The 23,102-nt window shown below is 39.2% G+C and overlaps 2 protein-coding genes across 2 annotated transcripts in view; one reads left to right on the top strand and one right to left on the bottom strand.

Annotated features, from left to right (window-relative positions):
* LOC307026123 (cadherin-6-like) overlaps window positions 1–23,102 on the top strand; it is a 572,233-nt gene that overhangs the window by 136,468 nt on the left and 412,663 nt on the right. The window lies entirely within an intron of this gene.
* Window positions 1,990–22,184, bottom strand: LOC307026125 (cadherin-10-like). The gene is made up of 11 exons (XM_079661275.1): window positions 21,844–22,184; window positions 15,482–15,776; window positions 13,411–13,530; window positions 11,625–11,792; window positions 11,360–11,541; window positions 8,788–9,041; window positions 8,112–8,248; window positions 7,869–7,990; window positions 7,068–7,176; window positions 6,047–6,298; window positions 1,990–3,252 (listed from the first exon to the last, which is right to left on the bottom strand). Exons 1-11 carry the CDS (start codon window positions 22,051–22,053, stop codon window positions 2,762–2,764), a joined length of 2,340 nt encoding a protein of 779 aa, XP_079517401.1. The 5' UTR covers window positions 22,054–22,184; the 3' UTR covers window positions 1,990–2,761.

The raw sequence follows: 23,102 nt of genomic DNA on the forward strand, positions 1-23,102 counted from the left end.
ATTCAGAACATTGCCTTTCATTCATCCCACTGGACAGAAAACCAAATAATGTTATGACTAGTTTAATCTTAACAGCGTAGTGTTTCACATTCATGAATATATTTTATTTGACTCTTACACACAGTTATGCAACATAGCCCTGGGATATTATTTCAAAAATAAATTACTCATACAAATCCACTGGTCAAACTCCAATTTTGCACTTTTATTCTTAACATATTTCTTCTATTGCAATATGTTTTGTCATAATCTCCATGTTCTTTTCAAAATGTGTGATATCAATGTCACTATCTAACTGATAGTGTTCAAAAATAGATCACGTGGGTATACAAAAATAAAAACATATCAAGTTTATTTAATTGTAGCTGATATGCCATTAGACATAACCGTATGTTGGAAACATTGCTTTCTTCATCTTCGGTAGCAGAGAGATGATCAATAGGGGAAACACAATAATCTGGCCCGTATCGGCAGGCAAGCCCTGTGGAATCTGTGGCAGGTGACGGGAAGCAAGGCAGTCGATATCCAGCCTCTCTCTGTCAGAATAATCGCTACCATGCCTCCTCCCCTTGGTGCTCGTGTTGGAATGAACAATAAATATACTCCTGTGAAATATAATGCAATTCAGCCGTGCAAATAAATATTTATGAACTTTAAACTTTGTAAACACCATGTCAGAGAGGCGGTGATTTTAAGACCTTATTGACTGTTGTGTTCGACAGCATTTCTAGAGAGGGGAACATAATAGAAACGCCTATGTACTGCAATCCAGTGCAACAAAAACAAAGACCCCATAACAAGGTCACGGCTCTTTTTAAGGCTCATCAATATTTACATTTCACAATGGGATTATTTCATGGCTGTTGTTTTTGATTTGAATTAGTATTGATTCTACTTTATTACTGAATCTTATCACCACATAACTTTCTACATTGACATTATATAAATCAAGCAAGATTTATTTTCAACAATTGTGTATTCATTTTATAGAAGTCCTTTGTTTTTTTTTGTTGACATCGATAAGTAATAGTAGTTGAAGCCACTATTCTTAGTACATCTTATACAGAAATAGAACATGCTGTTAGATTATTATGATAATATCCTTATTTCCTATATTCCATTTTAAGTAACAACTATCGTAGCATTGAAGGAACACAAACAAATCAAGTTAACTCTTGAGTAAAACTGAAGGACATTAAATCATTATGTCCGAGTAGAGTAACACACCTCTGATATTAAAATAATAAATTAACTTTGAATCCCTTTTGGGTACGGTACACATTTTGGAAATACTTCAGGAAATCATACATCCAAAAAAAGGACAGGATGTTTAACACGGCAGCGGGTGTCTGGCAGCTGTTCAGATCTTAAAGCAAGTGAATCCACGTGAGGAGGGCAGTGATTGGAGGTATTGTCGTCTCCACAGCTGCCCACTATCAGCATGGACTGATAACAGGACTTTAGCAGACAAGTGTGACATTAACCATATGGAGGTGTTTGTTCTGTGAGGTGGGAGACGTCATCTTATGGGTACTAGTTTTGTATCTTTATTACCCGTCACAATTATATTTCTTGAGGTTTTCTAATATATTCTCAAGATTGAATTAAGAGATATTCAATCATGATGTTCCCGAAGATAGTGTTTGTTCCTTAAGTCTTGTTTGTAATTCTAAATAGCAAACAAGAAACCCTTGTCAATATGTTGTTTGCTTCTATACATGTTGCCTCTTTGTGTTGTTTTTATTTTAAAAAATACATATCCTGTCTAAGATTTAACAACTAACATCGCACTGCTAATATGAAATGACAAGTAGACCAAACTTGGCCTAATAGCATTAATACATCTCTAAATGACCTGCTGTTTGAAAACAGCATGACATTTGGATTATTGCTATTCTTAAGAATAGCATCGATCTGTAAGAGTTGAATACTTATGTACGGACCTAAAGTACCCCATTACCTTTCAGTAACAACACAACCTCATTTTACATCATTTTATTAAGAAAATAAGTATAAAAATATAAATATAAAACAATATGACTTAGCATCCAAACAATTGTCAGTGTATGACACTTTTCCTACAACACACACTTTCTGTTACATAGTACACATATATGATGAAATGAATTCACAGTTTGACAAATAAACTGCACCAACCACTCACATGAACATTGCTTGTCAGACAAAAGATAGCAAATAGTATATAGGATGTCCATCATTAAAAACACTTTGTACATGTACAGTATTTAATGGAGGTGGCGGAAAAAACCACATGACTCCTTCCCTACCCCACCCAAACCCACTCCAGTGCCATTAAACATTGATAGTATACAATACTACTATCCCTCAGGTAAATTACAAAACACATTGTCCACACCATTGTTCACAAAAAATCCTAAAATTCAAAGGCATCTTTACTGATAATGATCAAAAAGAGTAAAACTTTGAGAATCTCCATTAATGAGAAAGTTCAACTCAGTTCAAGTCTTGAAGTCCACTTCAGCATCCACAAGTCCATTGCAACATATTTTGTTTGTGTGTGTGTGCGTGCACGCACTTGTGTGAGAATCAAAAAGACTTCTAGTTCACTAGCGAGCTAGCTAGCAAACTAGACAGATAAACATATATATAGCTGATAGATAGGTAGACAGACGGTCAACTAGCTTGCTAGTTAACTAACTAGACAAATAGCTGTCTGGCTAGCTAGCTAGATAAACAGACAAAATATAGGCTTGGAAAAAGAGAGACCGCATGGCTCTGTCTAGGTCTCCCTGTCAGGGCTCTTCGCTATGTACATTTCTGCCAACTTTTTGAATGGTGTTCCCCAGTTGCTGAGGTAATCGTAGTCATGGTCCCCCTCAGTGGCTGCAGACTCCAGTGAACTCAGAGACTCAGCCAGTGACCCGCTGCCCTCGTAAGCATACGTAGCCAGGGAGTCATATGGGGGCGCTGTCGGGTCCAAATCGTTCTCCTGAAGCCTACCGTTAATGAAATATCTGACGTCCGTGTTATCCTTTATAGGTGATGTCCTCCGAAAGGGAAACAACATTTCAGGTATGATGTCCCTGCGTAGCTTGTTAGCATCCATCACCTCTGGGTTGCGCAGTGTGCCAATATCAAAGGCCTGAGTGTCCTCCTCTCCGCCGCCTTCATCATTGTAGCTGACAACGTTGTCTCTGACATCCTCTTTGGAGATGATCAGAGGCTCCTTCTTCCTCTGTCTCCTCAGGGCAGCAAACAGCACCACGATCACTACAGACAAACAGTGGGAGAAAGCTCAGCATAAGTCGTGTGCCTGCTAACGTGTCATGCATTAAAGAGCACCGGGGCACAGAAGCGCAGAGGGGAGACACATTTGCTACCAGTTATGAATCCCCAACACTGCCTCAGGCATTCACCTCATATTATTAAAGATTCATTGAAAAAGCTTTTTCTTTCTTTTCCCTTGAACGACACATTCACTGCATAAAATGCGAGGCGGTTGTTACGAGGATCTTTTTTATCTCCCCTGCACGCTACCTCACGTCACATCTCCGTCATTCTTCTTCCAGCAGTAAAAGACAATGAGAAATTGCCGGGTGAGCATGCTTCCAGAGAGTGGCACTGGTGTTAGCAAGTTTTTTAAATAAATCCCATAAATCTTCTGAAAGAAGAGGAAGCAATGTCTCACTTAGGACAAGAACAAATGCTGCTTCACCACTGCCTCTTTCCTTCTTTTTTTTGTCACACCAGCAGGTACTCTAGTTGTATATCTGCCTCCCACCTGGGTGATAATTACAATACCTACAACATGGGTTCTATGGACCTGGAGGTGGCAAATTATAAGGATCTTTACAAACATTTCTGACTGACCAGTGCCATAATTTTAGACAGCGCAGAGGGCTGCAATAAGGAGAAACAGATAGGGAGAGCCGTTCCAGCTCAGCGCCTGCCTGTCGGAGTCAAGCAGAGGTGAGTGAGACAGTCTGTCAGGGGCTTCAAGCGCGAAAAAGCGTCAGATAATGAGCAGATGTCATGATATTTTGCTCAAGAGGAGAGCATGGAGCTTAACCTTCAGTACATTCGATATTTTAGAGAAAATCTGCCCACCGCCAGACACAGAATTTTAAAATCTGGAGTTTAAACAAGCAGATGGAAGAAAAGCTGGCCGATATTATAATGTGCTGGTGTCGCTAGCTTAGTCAGGGTACAGATCAAATGGCAAAAAAGATAGACACACATGCATAGGCCTACACTCATTCTCGAACACCATATTATTGAGCGGCTCAACAGTACGCAGGGTATACAGTCACAATGCCTAGTCAGTCATAAATGCTCCTTTCCTTTCAAGCGCTGTGCTTAGCCAAGCGAGGTAAAGTTCAATGACAGTTGAAACCCATTACTTATTGATATGCCCTTGCACTACACATTTCTGCTTTTTGCTGGGTAAAATGATAGGCACAGTTGCTGTTGTGCCCTGTATGATGTTACATACTGCACTGGATCACGAGGAGGGGCTGAAGTGGTGCTTAAGGATCTCAGGAAGTAACATGCAACCAAACAGGGACACGAGCAGAGCATTTTGTAAAGTGGATTTGTTTGGCAATGACTGGGGCTTATTGTTTTTTCACTGACAACCATTGAGTATAAGATTATATGGAATTTATATGGAAAGCCGCCCGATCTCTTTCTTGCCACAAATGTCCAACATTATAATCCTTGAAGAAAAAGGAAAGTAAATCAACTTTACATTAATTGGACTTGTTTTCATTTATCACAAGTGCCTTATTTTCACATTACCTTGTGTACTGAAGCAGGTTTTTTTAAAAACCCAATAATTCAGGGGTGATTGGTTAGGCGGAGAAACTCTAGGTTTGCATCTTCTCTATGTGTCACCAATGTCACACTAATAGTTTTAAACATTAAAACGCTAAATGGCTGACAGCCAGATTGGGCTCTGCTGCCAGAAATGCAACATTTATATTACATTTTATTGATTGCTGCACATTTGGCCAACTTTTAATCAATGTCCCGTTTGTCGAGACAGACCCTATTATAGGAAATAGCCATTCACCATTTCCATCCCTCCCTGTTGGCACTCAGCAGCCTGTGCTTGAGCAAAGCAACACACTCTGGGCCATGTTATGTTTAGCACCTTGCATTGGCTGCAGCATAGAGCTTATGACAGTTAGGCATTGCTGCAGCTCTAATTGGACTCACCTTCTGTGTGTCATGTGCCCAGACAAAAAAGCACAACTTAAGGTACATCAAAAAAATGTGTCTGTGGCAAGGTCATTACGATCCTTTGCCTGGCCCTAGACCTATATAGTTCAGGGGCTTTGATGCAGAAAGAACAGCTTGTTCTTAGAACAGCTATGATAGCAAATGAGATTGAAGATTATTTGAAATATACTAGAGATCATAGTCCTTACATGTCATTAAGGTTGATGTGAATTTAAGGAAAGATGGAACTTTGTCACAAAGACAATCTTTGGAATTGATTGAACTGATAAAAAGAAACCCAAAAAACAGAGACGGTAATCCTTCAATCAAACCTGAGCCAAAGTCTGGTGGTGCTTGAAATATTTTTTACATGGTCCTTTTTAACAAACAAAAAGGTAACCTCGTTTTCAACTAACTCAAGGAGCAAACATTAATTACTTATTTGAGCCTGCGCAATCAGGGATGGCTGGCTAGAAATTGCTTTGTTAATGTCTGTGCAAAAATTACAGACCCATTGTTTTAAATGTCAATTTGATAATCTGCTACCCCATGTGCGTAGCCCAAAAGGAAAGCTTAACATGCATGGCAACAGTTACTAAGGGTTTAGGGTATAGCAACGTACTTTCTGAGAGTCTAAGGATAAAGTTGTATGTTTTATAGATTTCTAAGACCTCCAAGGCCAATTTATGATTTTTGCTTCAGGGCGGATTTAATGACATTGACTTGACTAGAAGAGTTGCAAGCAGAAACCTAGAAAAACATTGAAAGACAAACATCTCAAAGCAGATAACACGGGTCAAAAGTACATGGCCACACACACACATGCAGACACACTCGTACTCACTGAGCAGGATGATGACACAGAGCAGTATGGCCACCAGAGCTCCAGTTGTGAGGCCATCTGAGAAGGGCAGCACCTCGGGGTTACAGGTCTGCATGTTTCCACGGCTGTCGCAAGCACACACTCGCACAATCAGTGTACTGGTGCTGCTTTGAATGGGGTAGTCATTGTCTGAGATCACAACAGGCAGGAAGTACATGCTCATCTCACGCCGGCTAAACCCCCCCCTCCGCGTCAGGATATTGGCAGTGTTATCTGTGGAAAGATGCAAATGGGTAAAGCTTGTAAGTGAGGAGATGTTTCACTTAGCTATGACATTATAAAGGAAATAATTGCAATCTTTATTTCCCCTACTCTTTTTATGCTGTGGCGGACAGCTCGTAATAGCTTTATTGGGCCATTTATAATTACTAGCACCATGAGTAAAGTTGTCTAAATAGTAATTAAAACAAACACTGCACTTCTTACTAAAAACCTGTTATAGATGACACTTTTTTTTGGAGATTATAGTTTTTAAGCAAACACAGCTTAAATAGTAATCATATAGTAGTTTTCATCTAAGTGGACGTGGACGTGGTTACGCATGGCCACACTTTCTACCAAAGCTAATTAGTCCAAAGTTTGTTTTCAAAATTTCACTCAGTGGAATTGTCAGTCTCCATTTTAGGGATTTGCTGCTGTCTTTTGTAGACTGCAATCCTGTTGGTTGAGAAACTTTTCTTAATCAAAACTCTAAATGTATTTTAGAACTACGACTAGGTAAACTGCAGTCACACTAAATGGAACGGTCAATACAGATTGAATATTTGAACAACCTCTTAAATTGTTTATCATACCACTTTTTTAGCCTGAGCATCTTTTAATTTGTAACAAAGAAAGCAAAAAAAAAAAGATTTGAAAACATGTATCTTCTGTTAATTCAATCTGGAAATGTATAATGCATAATGTATATGTTCTAAACTTGAACCTATATTAAATAGGGTGATGTTAATTTCAGTAAAAATGCAAAACATGTGCATCTTACCTTCCCTGTCAACAATTGTGAAGTTTGGATTGGTGGCACTTATGCTGAAGACAAACTTGTGTCCAACAAGCGGTTCATCTGTGTCAACAGCGCTTATTGTCTGAATCAGCTGTGAAGAACAGAGCAGAGAAATCACATGAAGGCTTGAAATGCTTCTTCTTAGTTAAATGTAAAACATTGTTGTCTTAATCACTTGGCACAGAGCAACATATTTAGGCGTTATAGTGTATTGCCAAGATTGCCTTAAAAGGAAAAAACACAAAACATTCTCAGCAATCAGATAGACTTTAGACTAATCTGCAAATAGTGAGAAGTGCCTGGTTAATTAAAGGATTTGCTTTCTGTTCACATTCCAACACTATAATCACATGTGTCTGCATTGTGAACTGTGCAGTAATACAGCATGCACCATGCAGAGGCAGACACTTCCTCTCTAAATGTCAGGGAGTAGCTGATATATGATCCCTGCCAACTTCTGTTTGGTTTCTTTGTCCCATAACAATGGAAACTGTTTGCAGACATAGGAAATGGTTCTCTTTACACCATAGCCCCATTTGCTACTTGCCTTCAGATTCATTGAATTTCTTAAAATGTGTCTTTACTTTATATGTATATTCTAAAGCCCATACATCTCTGATACATAGATATACAATACAATCACACCTCAAGGATTTCTTTTTACTACAAGGATCTATTCAATAATTCAGTGATTTAATACGTAATATCCACTTAAAAGATATCATTAGCCATAACACATCCTCCATTCGATATGTCTTGTATAAAAGGATGAGTTGTACGTACCTGTCCTGCTTTGACATTCTCACAGACAAATGTGTCATAGGACATTGCAAACTCAGGGGCGTTGTCATTGACATCCAACACCTTGATGAAAACCGGCACTCGAGTTGTCTGTCGTGGGTTATCTGAAAAACATGGGTAAGAAATAATAGCATCGGCATGGTTTATGAAGACACAAACAGAGCACCATGACAGAAGTAAGTAAAGGCAACATTAATGAATTGCCACATGAAATAATAATCTTACTTATTTCTGTGGCCACCACGGAAATGTTGTGCCATTTGGACATCTCTCTGTCCAGTGCTTTCAGTGTTGTGATGGTGCCGTTCACAGAATCGATGTTGAACAGCCTCTCCAGATCTGTATGCCGATCAATGGAGTATCTGAGAAGAGACACCAATAACATTACAGTAATACTGCTTCTGTAAGAGATGCAGATCTGCCCTCACAAGACACACACGCACTAAATTACATATTTACCTCACCAAACAGAACATCACTCATTGCCAAATATATGTTCCACCCTCTGCAATGTTAAAGGGTGATACATCTTTCCTGCCTGCTCATTTGTCATTGTCAACTTTCATATTCAACTGAAATCTGAATATGCAACACAATACACCATGTGGCTTGGGCCGAGAGTAACGTTTCCCTTGTCAGAGAAGACGGGCGCCATATGTGTAGAATGGAGGTGCTGAGCCGTGTGAATCGATACAGCAAATTAGGTCCTTTCACTTTGACTTTGTGCAGTGCCACAGAGGGAAAGTTCCGGAAATAAACAGTGTCTGTATTCACTTCACAGGGCTGCTGCTGCTATTTTCCACTGGGAAATAACCAGGAGGGAACCATGAATAATATCCTGTGATTTGGCATGCAACTCTATTTAGGGTCTCAACATTTGCCGCCGTGTCTTGTATCATACTTGACTGGCTTGTTGTCAGCGTCGGGGTCCCTGGCCGACACCACACCGACGAAGCTGCCTGCAGCGGTGTCCTCGTGAACCTCGATGATGTAAGGGTTCCTGGTGAAGACTGGAGGCTCGTCCACATCCTCCACGGTTACCTTGACCGTGGCGTAGTCTTTGAATTGCAAACCGTGGATGAACCTCGCGTCTAAGTAGGTGTTTCTCACCTCCACTCTGAACTCATAGTCCCTCTTACTTTCGTAATCCAGTGCCTGGAGATGAAAGAACATCAGAAGTCAAGCTGTAGACTTTTCTGTAAAAAAAAAAACAGCCTTCAGGATTTTAAATGGCAGTTCATTGCATTTCATTTGTCTGTCTTTATCTTATTCATTCTCCAAATTTTAAATTGCAAAACCAAGAGAGGAATACTGATCTCAGAGATTTCATGGGGGGAGTAGAGAGTTTCAACCAAAATAATGCTTTATGCTATTCATTTCACAGGCTTATAGTATCTGATTTTACACTACCGTTTGATACAAAGTTCAGTCATATGTCTTTCTTACATGAAAAACGTTATCAGGGGCTTTTTCTAATCTGAAACTGTATTATCCTTTCTTTCAATAGAAGTTAAGCGGACATAATAGGATGAGAAAAAGAAGATTTCTCAAAATTATTCATATTTTTACTTTAAGCTCTGAATTGGAATTCCAGATAGCGTTTTAAAGGTCCCCTATTATACAGTTGTTCATCAATATATTATAGGTCTCAGACACTGTATATACAAAACATGTCTCTGAAGTGTTTGGCTCCAAACACCAAACAGATCATTGCAGCATTACCCATAATCCCCTCTGTTTCAGCCCTGTTTCGAAAGTGCTGATTCTCTGTCTGTTACTTTAGATGAAAATAAGGAGCCCCTCCCCACGCCCCTCTGAGAGAGATTTGGTTACAAAGAACACAATGGTGCTCTAGGAGGAGATTCAGGTGATAGGGGGGGGGGTACCTTGGTTGGTGATTGGCTAATGGTATCTCAAGCCAAAAAAACGTTATGACATCATAAAGTGACCAAAATCTGATCAGCTCATTTTCAGACAGGTTTTTATATAAATGGATCAGGACAAAAAGTGAGCAATTTTTTTTTTCTTAAACTTTCTGAATCTCTTTACACAGATATAAAAGACCTGAACAAGTGGATTTTGCACAATAGGTGACTTTTAACACCTTTTTTAAAGGTATTTATTTCATTGGTCTGTTGTGGTAATATAAATAAAAATGCACATAACTTGCAAAGAATACTTTAATTGTTCATACCCAATGCTTTTGTATTTAAAGGCATTCCATTTAACAGATATAGCATGTCTCGAATGCTATTAATTAAAGCTGTTTGAAATCACTTTACTTGTTACAATAAGTGTTTTGTGTGATTGCACAGCCATTGTCACATGCTCACTGTAGGGCTGTACCCGCATATTCGACTATTCGAATATTCGTTCGTTGGCCAACTATTCGGGTTTCAATTTCATTATTCGGATATTCGGTTTTAATTTTTTTTTCTAAATGTATGCTATTAATAAAGGGCGAATTGCCATATTCTTATACTATATTTATACTTTTGAATTGCACTGTTCAAATGCGGAAATATATACAATCTCAGCCTGTGCTCCTGACATCGCGTTCACTCACAGTCACGAACGCAAACGGCACTCTTCACCTCGCTTCACCTCGTTTCACCCACAAAATGCCGAAGACTTCAGCTGTGTGGGACCATTTTAAATTGGACGACGGTAAGAAGAATATGTGCCAAATATGCAATAAGAAACTGGCCTATCACGGTGGCACAACTACTCTGAAAAGTCACCTGGATGCTGTAAGTAGTAGCCTAGCTTAGCTTAGCTGTTGTCAAGTTGCCATGGTGAAGCTGCTTTATCCGCCGTCTAAATAGTAACGTTACACATGATAAAAACGTGCACTTACTTTGCTTGGAAAGTAGTTGCAAGCAAGCAACCAAATTGTTTTTTTATATTAGTTTTTTTAATTTTATCCGAATAGTGAAAATAATAGGAGTAATGTGGGAACATCTGGGGCTAAGGCAATGGCATATAGTTGAGTAGCTCAGCCTAATAATAACTTGTGTCCATAGGTGCATCCCAGCCATCAACATACTCAACAATACAGCAGACCCTACAGTTACCCTACAGAGGATACATTTAGTTTTGATGTTTGCGAGTACTGAGACAATAAATACATATAAATCGTAATAGTATGCTCTTTCTGCGCTTCTGCTTAACAGCGTGTTGTCAGGTGTCTCGGATTCGGAGCGTGTTATGAAACCTTTTTTTCTTTTTTTTTTTAAATTGAATTTTTTTTTTTTTTTTTAAATGTTTTTATAAAACAAAAATACAAATCTCTCCAACGAATATTCGAATATTCGCTGCTGATTACTACCGAATATGTGGAGCCCGAAAAATGGTGTTCGGGACAGCCCTAGCTCACTGTGGCTGCTTTTAATGCTGGTCGCCATGTACGTTATGCCACAAAACCTACAGCACATAGACTAAAGGAAAGGGATATTAGGAATGATAATAATTACATTTTTGATTATGATGACTCCCTCTTGTGTGGTTTGATCAGTGATAATGTTGAATATGTCATGACCCCCGACAATGCTGTACTCCATCTCAGCATTACGGCCAACATCTGGATCATCCGCCTTTATACGTCCAATAGCTCCTCCGATCTCTGTAGACTCCACAGCAGTCACGCGGAAGGAGTCTACACACAGACAGGGAACGACAAGCTGTTTAAAGGCATAGTACACGTCATTGAACCTGAGGGATAAATGGCCTTGCTCTTACGGTTAGCAAAGCGCGGCGGACTGTCGTTCACATCGGAGAGCGTGATGCTGACTGTTGTGGTCCCTGAAAGCCCCCCCATCTGTCCGGCCATGTCTTTAGCCTGGATCACAACCTGGTAGTTTTCCTTCACTTCTCTGTCCATGCCAGGCAGGGCTGTCTTGATTGTGCCTGAAGAGAAAACACACCAACATGCTTTCCACCAGTTTCAACTATTTAATGGACAACTTCATTTCAGAAAATGTGTTTGCTGCCTTACTGAAAATCAGATAAGAAAAAGATCAATTCCAACCATGTCCTCTAGAAAAATTCAATTGATATACTACTAATTTGGTTTGCCAATTATGTGTTGAGGGGAAATGCAAATGCGGCCTGGATTATGTTCCCTGGCAACGTGTTTCTAGTGTCAGAAGACAAAACACGTGTCTGCAGCATGCAAGTCGTGGGAGGTGGTCGGGATGAATGTGCCTACACAGAGCAGGACTTTGAACCTAACCACACACAGGACTAAGGATGTCATACAACAAAGACTTTTGGGATAAAGATGACTTCTGTTGGGCTGCATGCACATAGAGCCCAGCTGTGTTTGGTCAGATGTAGTTATGTTATTCTTTCTCTCTCAAATAAACAACGTGTAAATAAGACAGTTTGCACTTCTTTGAAAGGACCTTCGGCAGAGTTTTATGTTTTTGCTCCCTGCTAAGAATGTCACACTGTACTGAATGCGCGAATATTAAATTGACAATTTGATACATTTCTCGGTAAAATGACAAGTAAGAAAAAAGCTCAATTTGTCAGACATTACTTAAATCAAATTTTGGACAAGCTGCAAATAAAAGTGAAAAATGACTTGAATAGGTTGGTGTTGCGTTTTTAGCGTTTGAGTCACAAAAATAAGAAGATGTTCATTAAGTGGTTTCTTACAGTATATGATAAATACAGATGCAACTGTTTGTGGACATCAGTGTCAGAGTTTGTCACTTCACAATTTGACTATTAATAACAAATGATTAATAACAAAGCAGGTTGCATTACTCATATAATGTATTTATTAATCTCCACTGAATATGTATACCCAGTAAGAGTATCTACTGCAGCTTAAAGCAACATATGGACCATTATGCTCTTTTTGTTGTTGTTGTTCTTTTTGTATTCAATGTTGTGTAGCTCGCCTCTCATGGTCTCAATGCTCTCTTCACATGACATGAGACTGCTGGAGGAACAGCTGATAGTTTCAGGTGTGTGGATGTGCTTGTATAAGCCTGCTCACCCCCCTGAAGGATTATATTCTGCACTGACATCTTGACTATTCATATGACCGGATTTACAGGCACTGCGGCTGATTGACAGGCGGCTAAACATGCTACAGGGCTGGCTGTTTGACAGAGTGTTGAGTGACAGTCTTCAGAGCGGTGATGATTGGTTTTAGACTGTTGTGACACTGCCATCAAAACCTATAACTACATGTCCTAGTCAGTGAAACTATCCCATAGTAGATATCTAGGAGGGACATAATACATATTTGCAGACAGACCATGTGAAATTAAGCTCAGTTCTTCCTATCATACTTTAAACAAATAAAGGTTCATGGCATCAAGTAATCTAAATAAACAAATGTATAAGTGTAATTTACAGGTTTAGTTGAGTTTAATATTGGATTTTAAAGGATGATAATAACTAACAATGTAGCTTTGTCTCTTTGTTTACTCCTCAAAAACACATTACAATGCAAGAACCATGCATAACATTAGAAACTGCAGCCAACATATCCTGCTGGGGTTTGGCTCACCATTCTCAGAATCCACTGAGAAATATGGTTGTCCCTGTAGAATGCTATACACAAGCTTGGCACTGTTCCCATATGTTTGATCATCAGCATCATCGGCAGTTACTGTGACGACAGATGTACCTGCAGAAAGAACATGCAACATTAATTGTATTGCCAAAGCAGTCATAAGCAATATGGTCAAGCAACCAATCAACATCATTTCACATAATTAGCTTTTCAGTCACATAATACATTTGAATGACTGTTGCCACTGTTTGTAAAACTGCCAAACAGAAGTGCTAGTAATTCTGACTACAGCTGGGTCTCTTCTGGCACATATGTGAAAAATATTGCTTTGATTAAACCTTGGTGTCGTAGTGCAAGGATCTCTTAAATGTCACACACTGACGAGGTTTAAATGATCCATCCTTGAAGTGAAGGTTTCTCTCTCCTCAGGTAGTATGTCACTCTGATAAATCAAATATTTACCATTGCCTGTTAACAAAACCATTACATGATTGTAGCACAGTCCTTAAGCTGAACATGTGTGACTCTACTAATGTAAGGAAACCCTTTATGTAGAGATTGTTATAGTATTCATGAATGTAGAGTAGGGAAGTGTGTTTAAAAAAAGTAATAAGAAGTTGTTGGTAATATTTAAATTCATACAACCAATTTGGCCTTTTAGCCTAGCAAGGTTATATTACTGATGCATTTCTTACTGACCTCTGTTGTCAGAGCCAGAGGTGTGGCAACATTAGACACATACTGACAAGCTTCTACTGAGGAGCTGGAATACATTTACTATGCTCAGGGACACTGCATTTGTATGTGTGTGTGCTCAGGGACACTGCCTTTCATATTTCCAGCTGGCAATGCACCCAGCACCCGGTACGCAAAGTTTTATTTGGCAGTATCACCTTCAGTATCGTCTCACAAAAACTCCAACCACCGGTATACACATGAGCCTCCAAAAACCAAGTGGCAGGTGCTTGAATGTGTGTCATGTGTGTGCCAAATAAATATAACTCGTGCATATTTCAGCTTTTAAAATAACTTGGTTCCTCTCAAATATCCTGTCATTGAGGCCCTTCCATATAAAGTCCTGCTTAATCCACCCAAGCGTTTCAATAACGCCACATTGCAAATACTGTCCTTGGCATTCAGGGGACCTCTGTCGTGTCCTGTTTGGGTCTGACTGTCTCCGTGCATACTAATGAACCCTTGAACATCTGTCCCACTTAGTCCCAGCACTGATAGCGTAAAAGGGAGCCGCTGATTCTTCATGGCTGGTTGGCTTGATTAACCAGTGTGTTCAGTCTGAACATATAAGGCAGTTTATCAGTCCGGAGACAAATAGTGGTGACCCTGACCCACCTTTTAGCAAGTATCCCTGCAGCTGAGGAATCTAAGCAAAGCGCATTATGAATATCAAGTAGGTCATTGTTGTTTGTCATATATAGACAATTGGGTTTTGATTTACCCTTGATTGCTCCTGTGTATTAATTTGTGGCTGCATAATTAAGGATTGATTACAAGCTGCATGCATTATTTTCATAAGCTTTGTTTATATCCGTGCCAATTGCTTTATTTATATGACTTGAATGGGATGAAGTGAAGCGCAATGAAGCAAATCCTTAATTGGAAAGACTTTGACAATCTAAACTTCCAATATTTCTGCTGCCTATTAAAAATGACAAATGGCATTACTTGATATGAATGCCCAATGAGCCTGACCAACCAAACAACAACCCCAAAAAAGTGGAAACAACTTTGAACAACTGGATACAGCCTGAGAAGTGTTTCTTGCAGCATTCTATTATATTGGCTGAAACAAATATTATTAATGTACTGGTCCATCTGCGGAATATTTTCTTTATTTATTGTTTAATCAGTTAAAAAAAAACTAAAGGAAAACACCCAAAGTAACTTATATTGACCATGCTCCAAGGGGATTTCCTCCGATTGTATTTTTGGTTAATTAACAGCCCAATTAACAGCTTCTCAAATCCAAACGTTGTACCCTAAAAATATTGGGCAATTTCTCTGGAAAAATAAATAACCTCTAAAAATAAAACCAACCAGAACTCACCAACTTCTGACATTTCGGGGACACTGGCAAAGTAGATTTCCTTTGCAAACTTTGGCTCGTTGTCGTTGATGTCGTGAATTTTAATGTTAAATTCAGTGTCGGGCTCCAGCTCCGTGTTGGTGTTTCGATCCAAGACCTTTGCAACGAGTGTGTACATGGCTTTCTCCTCCCTGTCCAGCCTTTTAGTGGCATGAATATCCCCAGACTTCTCATCAATCAGGAACAGGCTGCCCGCCCCGTCTCCAGTCAGAACGTACTTCACATTGCCTGCACCTCTGTCCATGTTGGAGTGCAGCTGGAAATGAAACAGACACATTTTACACATGAGTCAAACTTTAATGCTGGATGGGGCTTTCTAACATGCACTTTAGACTGAGAGGAAAACACACTGCTGACATGTGGTGTAAACCAATACCAATAACTTAAAGCTATATTCTCCTAAATAAAATAAAATAATCATTGCCCTGAAACCACTCATTAATAACACATCCCTGACATTTTGAACATGCATATATTCACTAATTAAATGTCTGTCCATGGGTGTCTCAATTGATGTCCTTTTTATTTTAGGCACTGAAGAAAAATAGCTTTTCGATTATGGCTTTATGCCATTGTGGACATTTCTTTCTCTCCTGGTTTTAATTGAAAACTTCAATTGTGAACTTTAACACCCTACTGTCTTCACACAGTTTATTTTTACCTACAGTACTGGAGATAAGGCTTCATCTTGTCATTTGGGAAATGTGTATTTTCCATGTTTTTACCTAACCCCATGCATTTACAGCATACTATAGATGTATGAAATTGTTGGGACACTCGTTGTGAACATTGGACAAATGGTGGAAACCAACGTAGACCTCATATGTTTTAGTCTCAGAACATAACATAGCCTTGGAACCCTGTGTCAAATTCTGACATACTCCATAAGTCCAGATCCAATTAGTCTTAGATTTTTCTTCCAATTTGGACCTTTGAAAAATGATGAAAACCTGACCTACAGCAACAATTGCTAAAATTAGTCACCTCTGACCTATCCATCACCTTAAAGTGGCTGCAAGTGTCATGGAGGAGTAATGGTGGCACACTGTGACCGACGCTTGGTTCAGGCTCATTACTGTACTGGATCTGTCAGCAGATATATTTATATCACCATCTCATTGGTTCACATTTTAAATGACAAGTAGTTAGGGACACAGAATGTACGTCAGCAACTTATTAATATTAATGTCCGCATGCTGTGAGGAAACTAATTATTTTTTCCGACATTTGGGAAGACTGATGTCAACAGTACGTCTTTGAATGGGAAATTAGAAATGTATAGCCAGCTATTTTCAGGCAGAAATACAAGATGCTGTCAAGTTCAAATGAATTATGTGCACAGTATCTGGTGTCATGTTTGATTTCATCTTTCATTTTTGCATATGAACTCTATCTAAAGTTTATTATAATGAAATATCACCCGTTGATTTACATTTCCCATTTATTACAGTCTTTTCATTGTTTGTAGATATATGCATTCTATCCTGAGCTGTACACCAGGGAACAGAGGATTTATGTTGTGTTACGGATGTGAAGGCTGCTGCTGCTATTGACTGTGAATGACAGGCTAATTTAGGTGAGCAGGAGAGTGTTTGTATGAATCTTTGCATTGAAATGGGTTTCATATCTGTGGTAGGCGCACACTCTCCTGGGGAAAAGAAACCATAGCCACATTTCCTCTACTTTGAAATTCATTGTCTATTTAATGGTACTGTATATCGGTTGTACACATAGGGACATGCTCAGTAAGCAACGCTGAACAAACGAACATATTTCATCACTGATACTCGCAACTGTTACCATTCAAACACACCTCTCAGCTTCCAGTGTGATAATTACACCAATACAATTTCAGACCCAGTCGGACCACAGTGATTTGCATTTTTCAGTAGTTTTCATCTGATTATTACCATATTTCCAGTCTTGGTTGTTAATCCTGTAAAAAGGAGCCTGAGAAGCGAAAAACAACAAACAAAGAGCCATCAAAGGAGCCTGCACCCTATGCAGCCAAGCTGTCTACAGGATAATAGGAATCTCACAGAACCTGTGCAGAACCTTGTCCCATGCATTTGACATATTTCCACTATACGTGTGGGCTCGCAAGACTTTACCTTGTGAACTTTATCTAATTAACGAATGTCTACATACCGTCAACTTCCTAATCATATGGGTAAACAGATCTTTGCACGGCCATATAGATGAATTACTGAGTAGTGAGCATTGTTGTACTGCTATCTTGGTATAACATGCCATCTAAAATAATGCTCCCGTTGAACTATATTGACTAGAAAGAGAGTTTTAAGATTAGATTTTTGAAGGTATGTCCTAAAGAAATGTTAATAATTGTACCCATTCAGTGTTGTGGCTTAAAGTACAGAAAACAGGCTGAATCCATCTTTATTGACATAACAGAGGCATGTTTTTTCTGTTAAGGCGAGATACACCCTGCCTCTAACATGATCTACTACAACAATGATACCGTTGACAAAATGTGTTTTTTACTTACAGCCTTAACAAAATCAAATGTTCGCAGTACTATGTTTGCAGAGATTTAGTAGCTCTCCTTTCAAGGCCTTGCAGCACTAACACAGCCTTTTCAAGGCCTTACAACAGAAGCACAGAAGAGAGCCTTGATGAGTGAAATCGCCTTGCACAAACACTGAGGAATTGTCAGCAAAGCGGCAAAATCATTGGCAATTCTTGTCAGGTCTCTGGTTAGCATTACTCGGTGCTGCAAAGAGGAGATAGCAGAATAGAGTGCAGAATGGATACAGAATAATTACTCTTCCTCCCTCTTTCCCTCCGTCTCTTAAGACACAGGCAAAAGCCCTTTACTTGTGGAAGACTGTACTATAATGTATATCGAGCAGGTTAAATGTACTGCTTACATTATCTCTATGCTTTGTAGTTCATACAAGTTCTGCCAAATTCCCCCCGAAATGTACCAAACAATGCCTTAAAAAATCTCAGATACTTATTGGCAACATATTAACACATGAAAGTGAGCAACCTTGAATATTCTAATATATAACAGCACAAGACAATAGCATGCAGCGTGAGTTTAATAGGATTTAGTTCACTTCAAACACGCCACTCAAATGCTCCAGAATCCAAAGTTTGTGCTTCTATTGCTCAGCATTGCGAGTGCTCACACTTCACAGCCCTGCTTAAGAAGTAGGGCACCACAGCTGCACACACTGAGTGCTCACACTCATTACTGGCCCCGTGAAAGTCAGTTACAATGTGACTTCAGGGCTTTACGCTGGATAAATGCACATCCCCTGCATAGTGTATTTACAATCATCGACATATACCATGCTCATTTCCTGTGTTGACAGTGCTCAATACCTTCCTTTTAGCTTATGGTGTTATTTGTCTTATCATTCTGCGACGTATCCGTCAGCACCACTCAGTATGTAAGCTTCAAAGCAGCGTGCCTTTTGAACACCTTGATAAGCAGCACGAGCGGCATTATACCGTGCAGTCAGAGTTGCGCACTGCTTCCTTTTCAGTGAAAAAAGTGAGCTATACAAGAGCGTGGCAGTTCTTTACATCACTCCTGATTGTCCTAATCAGGAATTCAACCTCAAGTGACAGTTACTGAGTGCGTGTGGGTTGATTGGAGAGCTTTGATTGAATGTGAAATAAACAAGGTCTCCCACAGTGCACCACAAAGGCCATTAAATGATCTTTATGAGGAGGACCATCAAGGCTTTGATGGCTTTGTGCCGGGCATGAAAGTGCTTTTTGCATTTGGTCCCTTAGTTCTCTCTCTCTTTATCATTCTCTCGCTCTGTCTCTCCTTATTTGTTTATTTGCCATTGCTATTATCTAGCCACTATTCCGTCCAGCCATTGATGTATCTATTACAGCGGCAACAATCGATTGTTTTTCCTTGTCATTTAAGTTTCAAAATAGATTATTTTAAAAGACTCATATTTCTTTTTTCACAGCCGGAGGTTATGTCTTCAAAAAGCTTCTTCTTTTTCAACCCAATAAAATGCTAGAATAATAAGAAAATAAGAACCAAGAACAAATTGCAGCATAGCTTTATATATCTTTAAGCAATTACCAGATACATGTTGTTGTTTTTGTTGAAAATGTAGCTAAATTATTAATCAGTTGTCGAAATATTGGACCCGTTTCAAGTGGATTCACTCATCAATAAGTTGTGCTATTGTTATTAATATTTAACGATAAAAAAGATGTCCTTCCATCCATCACTGTAACAACTTGTTTGCAGGGCGAACACTAACGATAATGTCCGTTATTGATCCTCCCAGTCACTTATTTTATTTACTTGAATGAAATGTTAAAGCAATAGTAAAAGAAATGACAGTCACCATTTCTTAGAGGCCATGTTCATGTATCATGTTGCATCTTTTTAATACTCAAAACCATTAAGATATGAAGTTAACTTTCATACATGAGAAAGACAGACAGCATTCAAACAGCTGGACTGTTTGTCTTTTCTGATTGAAAATTGACTGCAAAGATAACTCAAGTTAACAAACAGGCGCCACTGAACTATCTGTTGATTTAACAATCGCTTGATCGACTGTTTTTTATGTTGCATTTCTGCTCATGTTCCATCTTTCAAACCCGTGGCTTGTTCTCTATCTGTCCCTGCATCTACCATTTAACTTTGTTCTCTGTATCTGACTCGCGCCAACAGTCTGTCTTTCTATCTAAAACTCCGAAGTTAAACTGATTGAATTAGTGATACGGATCGACGCAGCTCCCTCTGTAAAATAGAATGGAACTTTATGTCTGGCCTATTCTTTTCCCCACAGTCATTTATTACAGCTGCATGTTTTTCTGACAGTTTATTTATGACATTGGACACAGGAAGGGTTGGGAACTGGTGAATGCAATTGCTGTCATGCCACGGGAAGTTGGGCGCCAGAGAGCATCAAAGAGTCAAGAAGAAAGCCACATCGCACCAGTCACTGACATCAAGGGATGGCCCCATTTACAGTTAGCTTTCACTTTGCTGCTTCATCAAATAACACAACAAGGTGCATTTCATTGGCCTCCTTGATTGATTTGTTTTCTTCCTCCTCCTCCTTCTCTCCATATTCCATTTATTTTTTGCTGTTCCTTTCTCTTCGCCACATCAGCATGAAGGTTTCGGGCAAAATAAGTTGTCATATCCCCCTACTCAACCTTGCACTAGACACTTGTTTACTCCGGAGAATGAGGTGTGTGATGAAAGCCAGCTTCCTCTGAGAAAATTGGCTGTCGACAGTCACCTCATTTCCCTCCCTCGAGTTGATAACTGCAGCGTTCCCTATCACACCTGTCTTCATAGTGCTAGCAGGGGTGAGCTGACAAGAACCTCTCTGATCTAGGTGGGAGGGAGGTGCATTGTCCTGGAATCCTTTGACAAAAGTGTCTTGTAAGGCTTACCTTTTTATACATCTAAGACTGGTTTTAGTCTCATATCTGTTTAAACTTTAACTTGTCCAGGCCTCAACTTGAAATTAATGATCAGATATATACTTTTGAAGAGCTCCTACAAATATGTTTGGCACTGAAAAGTACATTATAGTTGTGAATACATTTTTCTGATGTGTGGTACGGTGTGCCAGATTTAAATGATTGAGTTTTTTCTTTTGTTAAAGGCTTATTTGAATAACTTTGTCAACAATGTCAGGGTTACTATTGATATGTTCAGGAACCTCGGTGAAAGGGTGTACAAAGAGCTAAGAAATAACACATTTATAAATGCATCTGAATTGTGTCTTCAAAATGGTATGAGTTTTTCCGAGAAGCTCTACCCTCTGTCATTCTTTTTTATTTTTGTTAAGTGAAACCATGTCCATGTATCTTTCATTTTTGAACAATGAAATACTATTTTATAAAACCCTGGTGTGAAATAAGTCTTGCCAACAACAAGTTTCTCAGCAGGCTCATGACTCATCATGTACCCTTTGTATTGAGTGATTTAAGCAGGGATCACAATATAAAACTGACTTCATATGTCGTGTTAAAAACAACTTGCCTCGTAGTTTATGGGTATCAATGAAATGTTCTTATTTTTTAATTGATGGCATCTGCACAACAATACATCAATGATATATTATTTTAGATATAATAGTGTGTTTTTCACCAAGCATGCTGAAACTGGAAGGACTGTGGAAGACATAAGGACATTAGAGCAATCTATACACACTTGCTGTGCATAGATAGCTCCAGTTAACTGTGCCTGTAAGAGCCAGATTTCTGGCGGCCCATCCGTCTTCAGCCAATTACATCAAACACTACCTCAACAAGCTAAACCTTCCATAATTAGTCTGCAGACAATGCGTTTGGCACCTTACCTTGCCGACATATTGATGGTCATTTCCTGCGTATTCCTCGAGCAGGAAGAATTGATTCCACATCCATCCACGCTTGGACCGCTGGAGAACTCTCCCATCACTGTCTGGCATCCCAAACAGATTCCCAATATTCCCAGGTGTGAAAGGCAGGGCCGCACTGGGCCACAGGATAGAGAGCATCAGAAGGAGCAGAACCTGATTGGTTATCATGGTATCCAATCAGCTGGGAAATGTCCTTGAGGACTTCGTTGTTAGTATTGTAATGAACTTCGGATAGGATGAACACTGGAAGGCAGTGTCAACAGAACAGACATTGTATTCCTCACTTTGATGTCCTTTAGATCCCTGTGAAAAGAGAAACACTTGTGTCAAAAAGAACATTCACAACATGTATGTATCTACTTTGCACTGGGCTGTAATCCCATCAGTGTAGAAGAAGATACATTACTGAATACTCAAGGTCAACACGTATTTACACAGAAACCCTGCATGCCATTGTAGTCTTTCAATCTGTGCTTGCAGGGCAGCTAATTATTTAATCAGCAAATATGTGGTGTGTGATTGAAGGATATCCTAAAAGTGCTAATTCAGTGATTGGATTTGTCTAAGATCAATCAACTCAAAGGAAAACTACATTTTCAATACCAATTCAAACCTATTCCTGCAGGAATCATTGAGTGAAACAAATAAAAAATAATGGCTGCATTGTAAATAATGTATCATCAAAAAGCCGCAATCATCACAGTGCCTTTGTCCAATTAAGTTAACTCACTGCAGCTTCATCTCCCTGGCGTCACTCTGTGTCCTTGTATTTGAGCAGTAAAAGACTGAGCAGCACTTCACTAATTATAAGTTGCATTACTGATGTTTCACAAACAGTGCTTCACAGTGTGTGAGTGTATTTGAATAGCAGAACACAGGCATCTCTAGAAGCCCGTTGATCCTGACATGAGCAATAGGTACCACTTTAAAACACTCGACTCAAACTCACTTTTTATTTTTATTATCCGCTTCACGCTCATTCAGTTATAACGCTGCAGTGCAGACACCACTACTCAGTATAGATGCATTGTCCTTCAAAAGATATATCCCTTTCATAGCCTTAGGGCTGCACAATTTATCAATACAAAAATGTAATCGTACTATCTTGATTTACTCGTGGCTTTGGGCCCAGTTCAATGCTCAGTTTCAAGAAGCTATGTTTTGTGTTTTAGCAACAGAAAGATTAAACAAAGTACACTTATAGAACATTTATATTA

Source organism: Notothenia rossii (genome assembly GCF_949606895.1).
Source record: "Notothenia rossii genome assembly, chromosome: 12".
In the NCBI taxonomy this organism is placed as follows: domain Eukaryota; kingdom Metazoa; phylum Chordata; class Actinopteri; order Perciformes; family Nototheniidae; genus Notothenia; species Notothenia rossii.

Bases quoted from the DNA above. Each gene is read 5' to 3' on its own strand.
- LOC307026125 (XM_079661275.1), bottom strand. From the start codon at position 22,053: ATGATAACCAATCAGGTTCTGCTCCTTCTGATGCTCTCTATCCTGTGG. The intron at 7,177-7,868 runs GTACGTACAACT...TGTTCTTCACAG, and splicing joins AGAATGTCAAAGCAGGACAG to CTGATTCAGACAATAAGCGC. The intron at 3,253-6,046 runs GTGAGTACGAGT...GTTTGTCTGTAG, and splicing joins CTGTGTCATCATCCTGCTCA to TGATCGTGGTGCTGTTTGCT.